General features: G+C 43.0%; 1 protein-coding gene across 2 annotated transcripts in view; it reads left to right on the top strand.

Moving 5' to 3' along the window:
• The window catches only part of LOC138662047 (phosphatidylinositol-binding clathrin assembly protein-like), an 82,115-nt gene that overhangs the window by 38,659 nt on the left and 24,301 nt on the right, over nucleotides 1-19,155 (top strand). For both annotated transcript variants that reach the window (XM_069747155.1, XM_069747154.1), the window contains exons 9-13: nucleotides 7,189-7,274; nucleotides 7,476-7,599; nucleotides 8,879-9,015; nucleotides 12,176-12,279; nucleotides 17,512-17,655. In XM_069747155.1, the coding sequence (XP_069603256.1) occupies nucleotides 7,189-7,274; nucleotides 7,476-7,599; nucleotides 8,879-9,015; nucleotides 12,176-12,279; nucleotides 17,512-17,655 (595 nt within the window). The remainder of the gene's footprint in view (nucleotides 1-7,188; nucleotides 7,275-7,475; nucleotides 7,600-8,878; nucleotides 9,016-12,175; nucleotides 12,280-17,511; nucleotides 17,656-19,155) is intronic.

The following is a 19,155-nucleotide window of genomic DNA, read 5'->3' as shown; positions in this document are numbered from 1 at the left end:
GACTTCAAATAACTATGTACACTTTTCATGATCAAAAGTAAACTATTTTAAAGGGAACCGATCATCTGGATACTTCACCCCTAGTGTGTGTGTGTAAAATGGATGTTTAATAAATATTTAATACTCACCATGCTTGTAGAATTGTCTGAAAGTTTTAGGTTATGTGCACATGTAGGAAATGTGGTGCAGAATTTTCTGCACTAAATCTGCATCTCCTGGCAGAATCCGCAGGTGCGGTTTTTTTATGCGGTTTTAGTGCGTTTTTTGTGTGGAATTGATGCGGATTTTGTGCAGTTTTTACGCTGCAGAAACGCACAAAAGTGACGTGCACTTCTTTGAAATCTGCAGCGTTTCTGCGCGGATTTTTCTGCACAATGTGTACAGTTTTTTTTTTTTTTTTTCACATTGATTTACATTGTATTGTAAATCACAGTGCAGATTTGCAGCAAAAAAAATCTGCTGCAGATCTGCACTAAATCTGCATCGTGTGCACATAAACAAATCCTGTGTTTTAGGCTACTTTCACACTGGCGGTTTTTGCAGTACGTCGCAATGCGTCGTTTATGGCAAAAAACGCATCCTGCAAAGTTGTTTGCAGGATGCGTTTTTGCCTCATAGATTAACATTAGCGACGCATTGCCACACGTCGCAACCGTCGTGCGACGGTTGCGCCGTGTTGTGGCAGACCACCGGGAGCAAAAAACGTTAAATGTAACGTTTTTTTGCTGCCGACGGACCGCTTTTTCTGACCGCGCATGCGCGGCCGGAACTCCGCCCCCACCTCTCCGCACCTCACAATACGGCAGCGGACGCGCCGGAGAAATGCATCCGCTGCACTGGTTGTGCGGCGCGTCAAACGCTAGCGTCGGAATCTCGGCCCGACGCATTGCGACGGGTGTGAGTAGCCTTAGTGGTAAATGCAGCGGGGCGAGCAGCTCCCTTACAGCTCTCCTACCTCGTGCTTCTGGTTTGTGATGGACAAGTGAGTCTCAGAGACATGCCTTCCCTGTCCAAGAATTGGCGCAGGCGCAGCCATTGCCCAGAATCGCCTCCTAATGGGGGGGTGGGGGGGGGTGCAGTGCATTGTGCCATTAGTTCACGTCTTGAAACATAGTCAAAAGTAATGGATCTACTGATGCATTGAGGAGGTGACGCCACACAGTGACTACGCGTGTAGAAAATTTGGGCATTAGATGCATGTAATTGCGATGAGTGACCTGCCATCACAGGCAGGAGGCTAGCAGCAGGCGGGAAAAAGCGAGAGGTCGGAGATCTGTAAGGGCACTGCCCGCCCCGCTGCACTTGTGACTAAAACCGAAATGCTGGCTTTCACTTCCAGCCAACATTCTACCTGCAAGGTAAGGATTTAATAAGCATTAATGGGTAGATACACAGATGCTATTTATTAAGGTTGTAATATCCTGATGACGGGTTGCCTTTAACACCGCTCTCTTGTGGTCTTTCATTGAAATAAGTGATTTTTGCTCATGAGTGCAGTTTTATTTCTGGCCATTTGCTGCAGTTAGCGCAAACACATACGTCTATTTGGAGTCATTGTGGCTGATTGTCTAAAAGCTGCACAGCTTTAGTAAATGTAAACTTAAACCAGACGATCGTAACATGCACCAGATCATCATAGTGGTTAATGCTGTACGGTTAACTTGGAGCATCTTTAGACTGAGTAAACTTTGAATAATCTGTCAATCCATTACTTCAGTCCACTACGAAGCTGAGGTTCATGTTGGTGCAGAGGATCACCGTTTATACAACACCCTTTCTTTCCAATCAAACCATGCCTGCTTTCTGATAGCCCAAGTTCCTTGTTGAGCGAGTCTACATTTTGTAATGAATGTTGTGCAAACCATGTAAGACAGTTTGTTGGCACAAGCTAAGTCAGAAAACTTCTGCTGACATCTAGGTTTACATGTTTCCGCGAAAAAAACGCATCGTGGTGAAAAAAAAAAAGCAGCATGTTCATTAATTTTGCGGATTTTTCGCGTTTTTCCCGCTATTCAATGCATTGAAAAAAACGCAAAAATGCATAAAAAAACGCGCAAAAAAAAGGCATGCGGACTTTTTGTCGTTTTTTGTCAGGAAATTTCTGCAAGAAATTCCTGACGTGTGCAGATACCCTTAAAGAGAAACTCTCATCATGTTTTTACTTCCCCATATGAAAGCAGTATTTCGAGGCAAAGACCCTGAGTCCAGTGCTGTGCCACTTACTGGGCTCCATGCTGTAGTTTTTCTAAAGCACTTATGTCTGCTGCAGTCCTCCAGGTGATAAACTCCGGCTGTGTAGTCCTCAATATTCATGAGCTCTGGTTAACTGCATCACTGGCAGCTTCCTTTCTGCACTGTGCATAGACAGAAAGCTGCAAATCAGTGGTGTAGCTGGGGCTATACAGAGCTCAGTACTGAGGGGACTGGTAGATGTGCAGGATTTATCAATACAACGGTAAGGAGCCGAGTCAGTGACAGTGCTGGAATCAGAATCTCTTACTATTTCTGCTGCCCTACAATTGAAAAGCATAAACCTGCTAGCAGATTCTCTGTACCAGGTCTTCATGATCTTGGCTAGATGCCCAAAAATTCATATTTTGGTGGGTTTTCCTAGCTTTTGAACAGTGTAAAGTGTCTGTGTTTGCCATGGTCATAAATGTGGTACATTTTCACTTGTGTTTGAGTTTACACCACCTTTTGTTATCTTGCATATGCCAGTTTTTTTGCTAAATATCGGTCTCATTTAGCTGTGTAAATCTCGCCTCGTGTGCGACACCTAATAGTTCTGGCCAGATGGATTAGGCTGAGTTAAGTGTCTGTGGCTTTTGTTTTGTGAGCAGATTTGAAGTTTGCCCCCTTATGTGAAATTGTACGTACATGTAAGCTGCGCAGTATGTGGGGTCTCCTTGTAGGCAGCTGCATTTTGCATACAGAACTTTTGTCTGCTATTTCTCGAAATTGATACCTTGTTTTTTTCTGGTGTGTGTGTGTGTGTGTGTGTTTTTTTTTTTTTTTTTTTTTTTAAATCTAGTTTCCCAAAAATGTAGGTTAGCCTAGGTTGATGATAAATGTACGATTACAACTGAATCCGCAGAAATCGGACCCTGTTTCAACTATTTAGTGTAATAAGGCAGACTGAATCACTTTGGACTCCATTTGGACTTGCGTTCCAGCACTGTCTGTCTTTTAGGGGGACGCTATTGCATACTTGGCTACGCTTTTGTGTCCTCCTTTTTAAAAAATACTTGACAGTGCCGGAACAGGGTTTCAGAGGGAAAACCTGTCCAGGGCTCAGCATAAAGCACTGCATAAAGGTGAATCCAGCCTTAGAAAAGCAACATTAGCAAAGTATTGTATACATGTAGAAATAATCATCTTTCTAATATTATGTACTGTGTACAATTATAATATATGCTGGAGAACTATGTAAAAAGATCTGTCAGTAGGATCACCCCTCTTAAGCCGACTATATGGGTATGTAGGGCATAGGAAGCTGAATAAAGTGATACCTTTATCTACTATCCATTATTCTATTCCAGAGAACCCCCCCTCCCCCCCCCCCCTTATATTTTTATGTAAATAGGCTGTTAAGATTTATGGGCCGAACACCTGAGAATCTGCCTCTACAGATTTATTTTTTTTGTGAAAAGGGTGATTATTAGCCGTGTGAGACATGTAGATCAGGAGAGCAAACTGTCAGTCATTACATGTCTCACACTGGTAATTCCCCTTTTCACTTAAAATAATCTCTGCAGGTCTACAGATTCCCAGGCCCATAAATCTTAACAGCTCATTTACTTAAACGAAAAAACATGGATTTCTGTGGAATAAGACATCGGATTGTAGATATCAAGGTGTCATTCTATTCATCGTCCTATGCCCTACATGCCCATATAGACAGGTTAGGAGGGGTGATCCTACTGACCGATTCCCTTTTTAACTCCAGTCCGCTAATAATAAAGCTCTATGTTGGTGTGCTGGTTTGGGCAGTGACCAAATTTGTCTGATATGCAAGATATTGTTACTTGGACTCGCAATCTGTGTTTTTTCCCTCTTACTGATCTTAAAGGGAAACTGTCACCTCATTTTGCCGCTATAAACTGCGGCCACCGCCATTAGGGGCTTCTCTAAAGCATTCTGTAATGCTGTATATAAGCCCCCGATGTAACCTGAAAGATAAGAAAAACAAGTTAGATTATACTCACCCAGGGGCGGTCCGGGTCCAGCACCTCCTATCTTCATGCAATGATGTCCTCTTCTTTCTGTCGCGGCTCCTGCACAGGCGTACTGATGTGCCCTGTTGAGGGCAGAGCAAAGTACTGCAGTGCGCAGGGAAAGGTCAGAGAGGCCCAGGACCTGCGCACTGCAGTACTTTACGCTGCCCTCAACAGGGCACATCAGTACGCCTGTGCAGGAGCCGCGACAGAAGCAAGGAAGAGGACGTCATCACATGAAGATGGGAGGCATCGGACCCGGACCGCCCCTGGGTGAGTATAATCCAATTTGTTTTTCTTATCTTTCAGATGACATCCGGGGGGGGGGGGGACATTACAGAATGCTATACAGCTGAACTCCTAAAATTCTCATTTTAACATCAGGATATAAAACTTTAAAAAAAGGATTATGCAACCACTCTGACATGGATTTCCAAAGTGCAACAGCCTCATAAGCTCTAATTTTAATGATGTAAAATGTGGCGAGACATCTGCTTTACACTGGTAGTATCCTGAGCGCGCCTTGATTTATACCACACAACACACCTAAAAGGTTTCACCAGATCTTCAGTTTCTTATCAAGAATAGTGACCACCAATTAAAACCTTACGCAAGAATTTCACTGCTTCATCTTTATGCCTGTTGATATTTGTATTTCTTGCAGAGTTTAGTTATTACATTATGACTAGTGATGAGTGAATATACTCGTTACTCGAGATTTCTCGAGCATGCTCGGGTGTCCTCCGAGTATTTTTTAGTGCTCGGAGATTTAGCTTTTCTTGTCGCAGCTGAATGATTTACATCTGTTAGCCAGCATAAGTACATGTGGGGATTCCCTAGCAACCAGGCAACCCCCACATATATTTATGCTGGCTAACAGATGTAAGGCTAAGTGCACACGTTGCAGAATTGCCGCGGCAATTCTGCGCCTCCTGCCGCGGGTATATCGCATGCGGAATTGGCATGCTTATTCCCGCAGAAAACTAGCGTTTTGCAAGCATAATTAGCTTGCAGAATGCTAGCGTTTTCCGAGCGATCTGTAGCATCGCTTGGAAAACTGATTGACAGGTTGGTCACACTTGTCAAACAGTGTTTGACAAGTGTGACCAACTTTTTACTATTGATGCAGCCTATGCCGCATCAATATTAAAGGATAGAATGTTAAAAATAAAATAAAAAATTGTTATACTCATCTACCGCAAAAAGCCGATCTCCTCAGCGGCTTCCGTTCCTATAGATGGTGTGTGTGCAGGACCTTCGATGACGTCGCGGTCACGTGACCGCAACATCATCGCGGTCATGTGATCGCGACGTCATCGAAGGTCCTTCACACACCATCTACAGGAACGGAAGCGGCTGCGTGCAGCGCTGAGGGGCAGAAAGACTCCGAGGGCCATCAGAGGGTGAGTATATCACGATTTTTTTTATTTTAATTCTTTCTTTTTTTTTAACAATTATATGGTGTCCAGTCTGTGGAGGAGAGTCTCCTCTCCTCCACCCTGGGTAACCAACCGCACATGATCTGCTTACTTCTCGCATGGTGGGCATAGCCCCATGCAGGAAGTAAGCGGATAAATGCATTCCTAGGTGTGCGGAATCCCCGCAATTCCGCAAATTTAGTGAACATGCTGCGTTTTTTTCTGGAATGTGAATCCGCTCAGGAAAAAAATGCAGCATGTGCACAAAAAATGCGGATTGCATTCTATTAAATAGGATGCTTAATGTGAGCGTTTTTTTCGCGGTTTTATAGCGTTTTATAGTGAAAAATCTGCTACGTGTGCACACAGCCTTAATCATTCAGCTACGGCAAGAAAAACTAAATTTCGAGCAGTAAAAAATACTCTGAGGACCCCCGAGCGTGCTCGAGAAATCTCGAGTAACGAGTATATTCGCTCATCGCTAATTATGACCCATATTTTAAGGAGATTTCTTTTGAAGCTATAAAACCGACATTTAAAGGGAATCTCTCAGCAAGTTTTTCTATGTAATCTAATAGCAGCATGAGGTATGGACAGAGACCCACATCTTTCTTTGAACATTGTATAGTGACAGAGAGCTGCTGATCAGTGCTGTGGGGTGTTACTGGACTAGAAGGCAGGAGGTGGTGATAATCTCCTGCTGATTGTATTGAAACAGAAAAACACAGTCCGGGAAGTGACACATCACTGTAATTTGGGTCTCTGCTTTTACATCATGGTGCTTTCAGCTTAAGAAGCAGAAACCGGCTGACAAATTCCTTCTAAGCGCAACCACCAATACGATGTTCGTTTTGGGGACCTTCTCTTTCATCTGTTCCTTTTCTGGTGGTTTACTAACTTGTATTATTTTATTCCCAGCAGCCATGTAAGTTGTTGTTTGATTGCATAGTCATAATAAGGAATTGTTCTAACCACGAGTTACAAAGCAGAACATCATACAATCATAAGTGGTTTCAACCAGAAGTACATATTATCATATGATGCAATTCTAGGCTACCACCTAATTGTTCTTAGATGAAATCCTGATGGTAGTCATCTTTAAAGGGGTTGTTTTGGATATTAATATAGATGGCCTGTTGTAGGGATTGGTTCCCAATGCCAGATTGGTGGGGGTGCGACAGCAGGAGACCCCACAGATCAGCTTGTGGCGACCAGATGTCATCAGCTGCAAAGCTACGTATCTCCTTGAACTTTAGTGGTCATGGCCAGGTACTGCACATCTTAATATGGGTGGGTCTGTAGTACCCCACTGCGGCCATTATGCAGATGACAAAGATGTGCTGTTCTGCTCTGCCACCTTACTCCTCCGGCCAGCACTGGGAACAGCTGGTCAGCAGAGGTTCTGGGAGTCGCACCCACACCGATCTGGTACTGATGGATAGGCCATTGATTACCGGACAACAGCACATACTTTACGTAGGAGAGACAGGCAAAACAATGTTAAATGCAGCAACTTTTCTCAGAAAGAGTATCTAATTATGACTATTCATCTGCAGGCACCCAGCAGTTTGCTGGAAGCACTTGAACAGCACTTGGCATCCCTTGAAGGGAAAAAAACAAAGGAGTTCTCAGCTGCTAGTCGGTGAGTTGTGCAAAGTGCTGTCCTAATGCCAACATAACGAAATTCACTCGGAGGAGAGGACTTCACCTGAACTACATTTTGTCTATTTTTCCCCCCTCAGTATACAATGTTTTTAATTGTATTTGTGTATGTATATATGGGGGGTGGGTATATGTTATTATGACACACTATATCATTTTTTTTTTTTTTGAATTATTGCAGAGCTAGCACCTTGTCCAGTGCGGTATCGTCTCTTGCCACAACTGGGTTGTCCTTTTCTAAAATGGATGAAAAAGAGCGACAGCTGGCACTAGAGGAGGAACAAGCGAGACTTCAGGCACTTAAGGTATTGCTAAAAAAAATATATAAAAATCGTGTACATCTTCATGCTTGAGGCTTTCAATAGTCTCTGTACATTATAATGTTTACCTTGTAGAGGTTGTCTCATAAGGCATATGGACAAAGGCTGCCGTTATATGCCTCATGGGCAGCTTTATAATGGGGTATGTATATCATTGTAATCCTGTGATCATGAGATTACTGCTGGGAACTGACCGCACATGAAGTGTCAGAATTTCAGGAGCTTTATTTTAGATGGTGACTTTATAGATGGGGAATTTTTTTTAAAATAATGTTAACGTTCCCCATATGTTATGCTTTTTGCTAAAATGAATAGATGAAATGGTAAAGGTATTTTCATTTGAATAATTTGACATGAAAATATTGTAGTGCTGCCTCCTACAGTCAAGGCCCAATGTTTGAAGACTGACACACAAATATTTGTTTGCTGCTTCAGTGTTTTTGGATGTTTAAGTCATAATTGTACTCAGTAACCATAAAAACATCCAAGTATTTCATAAGTTTTTAAACTTTTATTGAAAAATACACCAAGTTTATACATAGACTTAATATTAAGAGTTGACCCTTATTTTTAAAGACTTCTGCAATTCACCCTGGCAGCTGAATGTCAGCTTCTGGGCCAAATCCTGACTGATGACAACCCATCCTTGTCTAATCAGTGCTTGGAGTTTCACAATTTCAGTATTTTTGTTTGTCCACTCATTTTTTTGAAGATTGATCACAAGTTCTCAATGGGATTGAGATCCGGGGAGTTTCCTCAACATGGACCCAGAATTTCAATGATTTGTTCACCAAGCCACCTAGCTAGGACTTTTGTGTTGTGACTGTAAAAGGCATTGTTCATAGCCAAATTGCTTCTGGATAGTTGGGAGCAGTTGTTCTTGGAGGGAGATTTAGACCTATTTTTCTATCTATCTATCTATCTATCTATCTATCTATCTATCTATCTATCTATCTATCTATCTATCTATCTATCTATCTATCCCACTCCTGAGAGGTCTCAGGATGGTTTACTTCTGACATGACACAGGACTCATTGTAGTACTACCCTTTTTATTATCCAGACAAATCTTCTTCTAGATGTCCCAAAAAGTCTGTAGGGGAAAATAAATTTGCGGGAAGTACGGAGACTGGACTGCAGAGGACTGGAGTATTGTTATTTTCTCTGATGAAGCGCCTTTCAGACTGTTTGGGACGTGATTGTCTGGAGAAGAAAACATGACTCCTAGTATGGGTCTTCCTAATGTAAATGATTTCCCTTTCAGGAACAACGTCTAAAGGAAATTTCTGTAGTTTCAAATTCTACACCTGGATCAACGTCGCCAAGCACTTTATCTGGGAAAAGTGTTAATACCACCTCGGCTGTGGATTTATTCTCCACTCCTGCACCAACAACTAATAGGCAAGTCTAGACATATATATAGAGACTAGCTGAAGAGCCCAGCATTGCCTGGGCAAAGTAAATATCTGTGGTTAGTTATAGCACGTCACTTCTTATTTTCCCCTCACGCCTCTCATTTTTCCCCTCACATCTCTCATTTTCTCCCTCACTCCTCTCATTCCCCCCTAACACTTGTCATTTCGACCTCACATCTGTCATTTTCCTATCACTACACTATTTTCCCTCACTCCTCTCATTTTGCACTCACACCTTTTCATTTTCACCTCACACCTCTCATTTTCACCTCAGTATATACATGTTTGTCATCTCCCTTATATATAGTATACACCTGTATGTCATCTCCTGTATATAGTATATACCTGTATGTCATCTCCCCTGTATATAGTATATACCTGCTGTGTCATCTCCCCTGTATATAGTATATACCTGTATGTCATCTCCTATATATAGTATATACCTGTAGGTAATCTCCTCCTGCATTTAGTATATACCTGTATGTCATCTCCTCCTGTATATAGTATGTACCTGTATGTCATCTCCTCCTCTATATAGTATATACCTGTGTGTTATCTCTCCTGTATATAGTATATATCTGTGTGTCATCTCCCCTGTATATAGTATATACCTGTGTGATCTCCTGTATTAGACCTCGTTAACACGTTATTTGCTCAGTATTTTTACCTCAGTATTTGTAAGATAAATTGGCAGCCTGATATATCCCCAGCCAACAGGAAGCCCTCCCCCAGGCAGTATATATTAGCTCACACATACACATAATAGACAGGTCATGTGACTGACAGCTGCTGTCTTTCCTATATGGTACATTTGTTGCTCTTGTAGTTTGTCTGCTTATTAATCAGATTTTTATTTTTGAAGGCTAATACCAGACTTGTGTGTGTTTTAGGGCGAGTTTCGTTTGTCAAGTTGTGTGTGTTGAGTTGTGTGTGGCGACATGCATGTAGCGACTTTTGTGAGATGAGTTTTGTGTGGCAACATGCGTGTAGCAACTTTTTGTGTGTCGAGTTGCATGTAACAGGTTAGTGTAGCAAGTTGTGTGCAGCAAGTTTTGCGCATGGTGAGTTTTGCGCGTGGTGAGTTTTATGTCTGGTGCCTTTTGAGTATGTGCAAGTTTTGTGTGAGGCAACTTTTGCATGTGTTGCAAATTTTGTGCATATGGCAATTTTTCCGCGTGTGCAAGTTTTGCGTGTGGCGAGTTTTCCATGAGGTGAGTTTTGCACTTGTGGCGAGCTTTGCGTGAGCCTAGTTTTTGCATGTGGCGAGTTTTGAGTGGCGACTTTTGTGTTTCGACTTTTATGTGGCGAGGTTGGTGTATGTGTGGTGAAATGTGTGCTGAGGGTGATATGTGTTCAAGCACGTGGTAGTGTGTGGCGCATTTTGTGTGTGTGTTCATATCCCCATGTGTGGTGAGTATCTCATGTTGGGGCCCCACCTTAGCAACTGTACGGTATATACTCTTTTGCGCCATCGCTCTCATTCTTTAAGTCCCCCTTGTTCACATCTGGCAGCTGTCAATTCGCCTCCAACACTTTTCCTTTCACTTTTCCCCATTATGTAGATAGGGGAAAAATAGTTTGGTGAATTGGAAAGCGCGGAGTTAAAATTTCACCTCACAACGTAGCCTATGACGCTCTCAGGGTCCAGACGTGTGACTGTGCAAAATTTTGTTGCTGTAGCTGCGACGCCTCGAACACTTTTCATTTCACTTTTTCCCCATTATGTAGATAGGGGCAAAATTGTTTGGTGAATTGGAAAGCACGGGATTAAAATTTCACCTCACAACGTAGCCTATGACGCTCTCGGGGTCCAGACGTGTGACTGTGCAAAATGTTGTTGCTGTAGCTGCGACGCTTCCAACACTTTTCCTTTCACTTTTTTCCCCATTGTGTAGATAGGGGCAAAATTGTTTGGTGAATTGGAAAGCGCGGGGTTAAAATTTCACCTCACAACGTAGCCTATGACGCTCTCGGGGTCCAGACGTGTGACTGTGCAAAATTTTGTGGCTGTAGCTGCGACGGTGCAGATGCCAATCCCGGACATACACACACACACACACACACACACACGCACACACACACACACACACACACACTCAGCTTTATATAGTAGATTAATCAATAGTATGAAATGGCCCTATTAACTCCTTAATTACTACCAATACAACTTGAGAATCGCGATATAAGAGAATCACATCCTCCGACAGGTAACAATCCAGCAGCTATCAGCTATACACTATAGCTGACAACCTGCTGCATCAGCCATGATCAGTGCTGACACCGTCCATGGCTGTTAAACCCCTTAAATACTGCTGTAAACTGTGACTACAGAATCTAGATGGCGACCAGAATGTGCCCTCTTGAACTCCATCGGCACCCTGATTGTGTGGTCCTGATGGCAATTCTTGGCCAGATAACGGCCTTAAAGTCTTCCAGCTATAGTGGCCTGTACCTAAAAAAAAAAATAAAAAAAAATAAGTTTTGTAAATTTACTTTAAGAAAAAAAAAATTACTGCTACATTGTAGAAGGTTTAAAAATGTAACAAAATAAAGCAACATTTTACAAATTATATAGAGGGAAATGTTACTATTTCTGTGTGGTATGTCTATCTGGATTAAAGGGATAATCATTCAAAATTTGAAAATTGCTGATTTTTTTTTTACATTTTTGTCAAATTTCTGATGTTTTTTATAAATGAACACAAAACCTATCAAGCCAAGTTTACCATAATCCTAAAGTATAATATGTCACGAAAAAGCAGTCTCTGAATCAATGGGATATGTTAAAGCGTTCTAGAGTTATTGCTACAGTAAAGTGACAATGGTCAGATTTAACAAATTTGGCCCTGTCACTAAGGGGTTAAAGTGCGATTGTTGGTCAATATTTGTAAGCCAAAAGCAGGAGTGGCTCTATGCAGAGAAAATGTAAAATGGGAGATATGTACCTCTACTTTTTTTTTTTTTTTTACCTACTCCTCGGTTTGGCTCACAAATGCTGATGAGCATTATTTATTTTTTTATTTTTCTAACTACCCTAATTAACTTGACAATTTGTTTTCGGAGCTCAATTTTTAAATGTAACACTTGTCTGGTTATTGCTCTCAAATGTTCCCATTTTCTAAATTAAAAGCATTTGTACCCTCCAGCATGCCAAACCTTACCAGTGACCTGTTCGACCTGCATCCAACATTTGTACCAACAGTACAGAGCACTCCTGCTATAGCATCATCCACAAACAGCACATGGGGAGGTAAGTAGAAGTAGATGAAGTCTATAACATAAGAGATATTCTATAGGAATTGGTCTTATTGCTTTATATGTTAAGGCTGATAATGGAAGCGCGATGCTAGGCTATGCTACCAATTTCCAATCTAATAGGGTTCTGATCACTGGAATCAATAACTGTCCCTATGACTGCCCAGGAAAAATAAGATTTTGGTTACTCGCCATAAACATTTTTTTTCTCTGACCCTTCATTGGGGGACACAGGAAACCATGGGCGTACACTGCTGTCACTAAGAGGCTGACACTATGCGTAAATTGCACAAAACATTAGCTTCTTCCCAGCAGTGTACACAGCACCAAGTTAATCAGATAATGAGAAAGCAGTAGGAGAAGCCATGTATAATAGAATAATACAGAAGAAAAAAACACAACTACAGGGTAACAATAGAAGTTAATACAGTTGTCACGCTTTGGAGGAGGGTGCTATGTCCCCCAATGAAGGCTCTGAGAGAAAGATTTTACAGTGCGTAATCAAAATCTTGATTTCTCAATCACTTCATTGGAGGACACCGGAAACCATGGGACATCCCAGAGCAGTCCCTGGGGAGGAAACCAGCACCGCTCCATTGACGTCGGAGAACTAGCCACCGCCTCTTGCAAGATTCTCGTACCTAGGCTTGCTTCTGCCGAGGCGTAGGTATTAGTGATGAGCGAATATACTCGTTGCTTGGGTTTTCCCAACAGCTGCTAGCCTAAGTACATGTGGGGGTTGCTAGGGAATACCCACATGTAATCAAGCTGTCTAGTAGTCGCAAATCATCAAGCTGAGGCAAGGAAAACTAAATCTCCGAATACTAACAAATACTCGGAGACCACCCGAGCGTGCTTGGGAAAACACGAGCAACGAGTATATTCGCTCATCACTAGTAGGTATGGACCTTGTAGAACTTGGCAAATGTGTGAATAGAAGACAATGTCACTGCTTTGCAAAGCTGTAAGGCGGATGCCCAAAGGCGAATGTCCCAGAAGGCACCCACTGCTCGGGTGCAGTGGAACTCTGTCTTTAACCCAGTACGCCTTAAAGATTGCCGCCTGGATCCAGGGTGCAATTTTTGCCTTGGATGCTGGAAGGCCACTGAAAGGACCTTCAGGGATAACTAAGAGAGAATCCGTCTGCCTGGAGGGGGCGATCTTAGTTAAATGCTAATCGCCCTGACCAGGTCCAACCTGTTCACAGAATGCTTCAGAGAATTAAATGGTGATGGGCAGAAAGAGGGGAGAACAAGGTCCTCATTGAGATGAAAGGCGGAGACTACCTTTGGGAGAAAAGAAGGTACAGGATGTAAAACCACCTTATCTTGGTGCAGAATAAGGAAGGGGGTGAGCAACAGGAAAGTTCCGCCAGCTCCAAAACTTGCCTGATGGAAGTGCTGTCCACAAGAAAAAACACCTTCCAAGATTGAACTGCTCAGAGGTTTCTCTGCCTTTTCCAAGGGAGGCTTCTGAGAGTCTCCAGTACTAGAGATGAGCAAAGTTATTAGGAAAACATTCGCCAATCTCAAATTTGGCATTCCTGAGCATTTTTCCTAAAAATCTGGAAAATTAGTTCAAAGCTCTGTATATCAAGTTTTCATTAAGGGCTCTTTCAGATGTTGGTGTTTCCGGTACGTGTGGTGACAGTTTTCACACACACGTATACCCAATTCACTTAGGTCTGTGCACATGTCAGTGTGCTTCCATGGACTGTCACCTAGGAATCAGCGGTACTGTTTGTGCTTTTTCCTGGCGCTGGGTGCTGAAGACAGCTTACATTTCTGTATGCCTGCTCGCGCTACAATCTGAGCTGGTAGGAGACAATGTTGAGAGTTTTATTCAACTGTTAACAGCGAGAGCAGGCGGCGGCTGATGGGAGTATTCATCAGCCACCATCTATGCTATAAATAAATAATAATAAAAATGACATGAGGTTTCCCTGTATTTTTAATGACCAACCAGGCAAAACTGACAGCTGCGGGCCGCAACCCTAAGCTGTCAGCTTTTGCAAGGCCAGTTATCAAGAATAGAGGGGACCCCATGCCGTATTTTTAAATAAATAATTTTAAAAAATGTCGTGGGGTCACCCTCGTTTTTGACAACCAGCCAAGCTAAAGTAGTGGGCCGTGGATATTGACCCCCCCCCCTCACCCCAGAAAAGCCACATGCATTAAATGGGGCCATTCTGGCGTTTTGCCCAGCTCTTCCCGCTTGCCCTGTGTCGGTGGCAAGTGGGGTTCATATTTGTGGGGTTGATGTCACCTTTGTATTGCCAAGTGACATCAAGGCCAGAGGTTACTATCCCCATAGTGATATTGTATAAAAAATCCAGAATAAAGTCCTTTTAATTGAAAGAATGACAGACTCCTTTTAATTAATCTAAATTAAACCATTGTCACGTCATTGAGCAGTCCACTGAAGCCATTGTCTCCTGTAACAGAATTAAAATAAGAGACAAAAATTACTCACCTGTCCACCCAGAAGATAATCCATTTGTGCCACATCGGGTCTAGATCTGCTACATCTAGATGGCAGGCCCCATGGTTGCATAATGCGACTATACAGCTATACAGCCATCCAGCATAGACACTGAGCAGCATGCCATCTAAATGTAGCAGAGCTAGACAAGTCGCGGGATATATGGATTATTATTTTTTTGGTGGACTGCTGAGGAATATTGTGATTTATTACCGTATTTTTAATTCTGTTACAGGAGACATTGGCTTTAGTGGACTGCTCGATGGCGTGACTATGGTTTAATTTAGAAGCATTAAAAGGAGACTGTCATTCTTTCACTTAAAGGACTTTATTCTGGGTGTGTGTTTTTTTGTTTAATGCAATATCACTATAGGGTTAGTAACGGGGGTATCCTCTTTGGTAAAGGTGACATCAACCCCCCATCCCATCTATGACCCCATTTGCCACCGCACCAGGGCAAGTGGGAAGTGGCGGGTAAAGCGCATGTAATAGATGCACCATTTCTGGGCTTCTTCTGGCTGCTATTTTTAGGCTGGGGGTGGCAATATCCATGGACCTTTACCAGCCTGAGACCACCAGCCCCCAGCTTTAGCTTGACTGGTTGTCAAAAATGGGAGGGGGGACTACACTTTAAATATTTTTATTTTTTTATTTATTTTTTTTAAATAATAAAAAAGAAAAAGCATGGGGACCCCTCCAGTCTTAATAACCAGCCTTGCTAACGCTGAGGGATGCAACCCACAGCTGTCATTCTTGCCTGGCTGGTTATCAAAAATACAGATAAACTCACGTCAATTTTTTTTTTTTATTATTTATTGATAGCGCAATTGATGCCACATTTTCTGGTGACTGCCCTTATTTTGAGCTGTTTTCGCTGCTATTGGGCCCCCTGAAGGTGTTGTCTATGCTTTTGGTTTTGCCTACCATGGAATTAATTGGTGTTCAAACATCGGGAAATTCGGCAAACAAAACCCGAACCTTTAAATGGTTCACTCCTCTCTATCCACGACCAGGTTGAGGTCCCAGGGATTGACTGGTGGTCGATAGTCGCTTCATGAACTACTTCCTGAAGAAAAGTCCTGACCTTAGGATGTGAAGCAAAATTCTTTTGAAAAAGAATGGATAATGCAGACACTTGGCCCTCTAGAGAACTTAGCGCTAGACCTGTATCAAGCCCTGCTTGAAGGAAGGCCAGAAGAAAAGGAAGAGCGAAAACCAGTAGTCTCACACCAACGGAAGAAGGCCTTCCATGTCCAGTGGTAGACTCGAGACGATACCGGCTTTCGAGCTCGGATCATTGTCTGAATCACAAGCTTTGAGAACCCAGAAGCTCTTAAAACCATGTCTTCAACAGTCAAACCGTCAAATCAAGCGACAAAGAATTACAGTGGAAGATGGGTCCCTGCGAAAGCAGGTCTGGTCGGTCTGGAAGTCTCTAAGAGGCCTCTGTGGGTACGTAGACTACCAGGCCCTCCTTGCCCCATCCGGTGCTATTGGGGTGACCTGCACCCCTTCTGCTTTGATCTTCAACAGTCTGGGAAGAAGGGGAAGAGGCAGGAATAGAAAAAAAAAAGGACAAACCGTGACCAGGGTATTGTAAGAGCTTTGAAGTCCACCACAACAGGGTGAGAGGGTCATGGGATCTGCAGATGAACCATAGGACTTTTCTGTTCATCCTAGAAGCCATGAGATCCACGTTCTGAGTGCCCCACCGTAGACAAATCTGATGAAAAACTGATGCCAAGATCATTCTTCCGCCAGAAGACCCTTGCGACTGAGAAAGTCGGCGGTTCAATGGTCTATGCCCAGAATATGCATAGCCAATATTGCTGGAACTCTAGTCTCTGCCCAGAGAAGAATCTTGGATACCTTGGTCATTGCAGGAGGACTCGGAGTTCATCCCTTGTGGTTGATATATGCCATCGCCGTTGGGGTGGGGTAATCCGTCTAGACTTGAACTTGAAGGTCCCTGAGAAAGTTTTGTCAGTGGAGAAGGGACAGAAGAATTACTCTGATCTCGAGAATGTTTATTGACAGAGAAGTCTCTTCCAGCTACCAATGGCCCTGGACTGCTCCCCAGCCGAGGAGACTGGCATCCGTTGTAACCACTTACCAGTGGATAGGGAGAAGGACCAACACTGACGAATGAGGAGGAAAAAAGACCCTCACTCGGTGAATATCAAAAAGCATGTCTAGAAAAATCAGACGCTGGGTCGGAACTATACAAGATTTGGACCAGCTGACAATCCAGCCGAGACAGGGTACACTAAGCTAAACTGATTAACTTGGTGCCAGTCGGTGGGATGTACACTGCTGGGGAGGAGCTAATTTGTTTGTGTATAGTCTCAGCCTCCTAGTAGCAGCAGCATACACCCATGGTTTCCTGTGTCCCCCCTATGAAGCGATGGAGAAAGTTGAGTTGAGGCTACAACAGACAAAGTGATGCTTTTGCTAGCGATTGGCAGAGATCAGAGCTTCAACAAACGGACAGTGGTGTTCTTTGATGAAGCAACTCCTTTTACATACATAGATTGTGATACATATAGGGAATGCCACCTCTTGTACACTACTTGGAGCCACTGGACCCAAACTAATAATTGGGGGATCAGGCTTTACAACCTCGGGTAGAGGTGCAGGAAGATCCCTCACCAGTATTGCAACAGTAAATGGCATGTTTGTACATACAATTTTTATTTGTGCCAGTTTCTTACCGTGTGACAGAATTTGACTTTCGATTTCTTCCCAGGTCATTTTTCATCATCAAATGGAGTTAGTTCCCCACCACACCTGGACATCTTTGACATGCAGCCCGTTGAAGAAGTTGTAAAGTCTACCCCTGCTTTTAACGCTTCGACGTTTCCTTCTAAATCACCAATGGGACTTGTTAGTGGTAAATCTGATTTATATTACTACATTTGTGTGTAGAGTTGCATAGCAAGGTCATTTGACCTTGAAAATTCCTGCAGCAATCCTTAAATTAAGGTAAGCGGTGCGAGAAAAGTAAGTATGGTTGCTTTATTACAGAAACAGCACCACACTTGTACACAAGTTGTGGGTGATACTGCAGCCCACTTTTTGGAATAAGCAATGAAATAGGGCACACTACCAACATATAAACCTAATATAAAAAAAATATATCCATAAATACGGGGTGCAAGCGAGTGACAAAACGACCAAATATAACCAGCAGAAAGAAAAGTATCACTCCAGTTATGCACACCACGTATAAAAAAATGAAAACATAATGTAGGAAAAAACACAAGATTTTATTGACACACAACATAATAAAACATACTTAAAAACAGAAAGGCAAGGCCCTGTCCATAACACTCAGTAAATACAGAGTACAATAATATATATAACCCATAATAAGCATACTGATAACCAATGCTATAAGCCTGCCTGTACCCTAGGACTAGATGCAGACCATACGTGGCCAGCTCACAGGACAAACTAACCAACCCAGGCGGATGTATACAAAATCCTAAGTGGCCAGTAAACACCCAAATAGTGCATTTAGCCCGAACGGCTCATGGGACAAAAATATCTACCCTAAGCCAGTAAGGCAACAGGATCCCAAAATAATAGTGGGAGAAAAAAAAAAAAAAAAAAAAGAGCACTGGAACCGCCAGGAAAAACCTCAGAGCACTAGAAGAAGGGGTTACCCAAATGGTGACCAGAGCGGAGTCCGTGGGTAGCCAGGCAAGCAAGCAGGACAGGGCCAGTAAGGCAACAGGATCCCAAAATAATAGTGGGAGAAAAAAAAAAAAAAAAAAGAGCACTGGAACCGCCAGGAAAAACCTCAGAGCACTAGAAGAAGGGGTTACCCAAATGGTGACCAGAGCGGAGTCCGTGGGTAGCCAGGCAAGCAAGCAGGACAGGGCCAGTAAGGCAACAGGATCCCAAAATAATAGTGGGAGAAAAAAAAAAAAAAAAAAAAAAAGAGCACTGGAACCGCCAGGAAAAACCTCAGAGCACTAGAAGAAGGGGTTACCCAAATGGTGACCAGAGCGGAGTCCGTGGGTAGCCAGGCAAGCAAGCAGGACAGGGCCAGTAAGGCAACAGGATCCCAAAATAATAGTGGGAGAAAAAAAAAAAAAAAAAAAAAGAGCACTGGAACCGCCAGGAAAAACCTCAGAGCACTAGAAGAAGGGGTTACCCAAATGGTGACCAGAGCGGAGTCCGTGGGTAGCCAGGCAAGCAAGCAGGACAGGGTCCTGTCCTGCTTGCTTGCCTGGCTACCCACGGACTCCGCTCTGGTCACCATTTGGGTAACCCCTTCTTCTAGTGCTCTGAGGTTTTTCCTGGCGGTTCCAGTGCTCTTTTTTTTTTTTTTTTTTCTCCCACTATTATTTTGGGATCCTGTTGCCTTACTGGCTTAGGGTAGATA

Source organism: Ranitomeya imitator, chromosome 2, assembly GCF_032444005.1.
Source record: "Ranitomeya imitator isolate aRanImi1 chromosome 2, aRanImi1.pri, whole genome shotgun sequence".
In the NCBI taxonomy this organism is placed as follows: domain Eukaryota; kingdom Metazoa; phylum Chordata; class Amphibia; order Anura; family Dendrobatidae; genus Ranitomeya; species Ranitomeya imitator.
Note: the sequence above shows the minus strand (reverse complement) of the source record. Positions and strands in the feature narration are given on the sequence as shown.